General features: G+C 46.3%; 1 protein-coding gene across 1 annotated transcript in view; it reads left to right on the forward strand.

The window, feature by feature from the left end:
• PLAAT5 (phospholipase A and acyltransferase 5) overlaps nucleotides 1-1027 on the forward strand; it is a 35262-nt gene that overhangs the window by 24784 nt on the left and 9451 nt on the right. Inside the window, exon 6 of the mRNA XM_007944997.1 lies at nucleotides 552-814. Within this exon, the coding sequence (XP_007943188.1) occupies nucleotides 552-814 (263 nt within the window). The remainder of the gene's footprint in view (nucleotides 1-551; nucleotides 815-1027) is intronic.

A 1027-nucleotide genomic window follows, 5' to 3' on the forward strand; every position in this document is an offset into this window, starting at 1 on the left:
AAATTCTTAATGAGAATCCCAATATTTGAACACAGATAAAAGCAAAGTTACTCTGGGTTGAAGGTGGTTGGTACCATTCATAGTCCTGCCTGCTTGCATCCCTGTGGCCCTGCAGTGGTCCTGGAGGCATGCTGTGGACAGCTTGGAAGCTACTCTTGTAATGTACATGATAGCACCATGCCCAGGAGCTCACAAACACACGTAGAGGGAGCTCTATATATGTTACTCGTGAAGGTTGCTGAAGTCTGCTTAGGAAAGCAAGACGCAAATCTAAGGACCAATTAGAAGTAAGTACACACTGAATGTATTCTGATAGAGTTTAATAAGATAGACCTCCTAGGAATTGAGAACAGTAGTGCAGTGCAGGGCAAAGCCTTTGTGGGTAGGCTGGTCCGTTCCTCTAGTCCAACCCCTTATCCCATGCCATGTCTTTTACAGATGGCAAAACTAAGGCCCAGAAGGGAGCAGCTGATTTGAAGTCTTAGAGTGAGCCAGTCCTCTGTGAACCACCCCTAGCCACTTTCCAACCTCGGTCTGTCTTTGGTTGCTAGGTGAGGAATTCGAGGCCGGCAGCATCACTTCTGTCTTTAGCAATCGAGCTGTTGTAAAATACAGCCGTCTGGAGGATGTGTTGCATGGCTGCTCCTGGAAGATCAACAACAAACTAGATGGGACATACCTGCCTCTGCCCGTGGACAAGATCATCCAACGTACGAAGAAGATGATTAACAAGACTGTGTATTACAGCCTGATTGAAGGGAACTGTGAGCACTTTGTCAATGACCTCAGATACGGCGTGCCCAGGAGTCAGCAGGTATGGCGCCCTTTGCTTTAATGATGGCTTCTTGTGGTGCTTTCGTGGATTTTGTCTTCTCATCAGTGATGGGGACAGCAACCAGTGGCATCATCCCATTATTTGTTGTACTAATAAAACCTTCTTTCTACAGGACTATGGTTCAGGAAATACTGTCACTTATCCAAACCTATAGATTGTTGTTGTTGTTGTTATGTGCCGTCGAGTCGGACC

This window comes from Orycteropus afer, unplaced genomic scaffold (assembly GCF_000298275.1).
Source record: "Orycteropus afer afer isolate SDZICR_OR568_19922 unplaced genomic scaffold, OryAfe1.0 scaffold00130, whole genome shotgun sequence".
NCBI lineage: Eukaryota > Metazoa > Chordata > Mammalia > Tubulidentata > Orycteropodidae > Orycteropus > Orycteropus afer.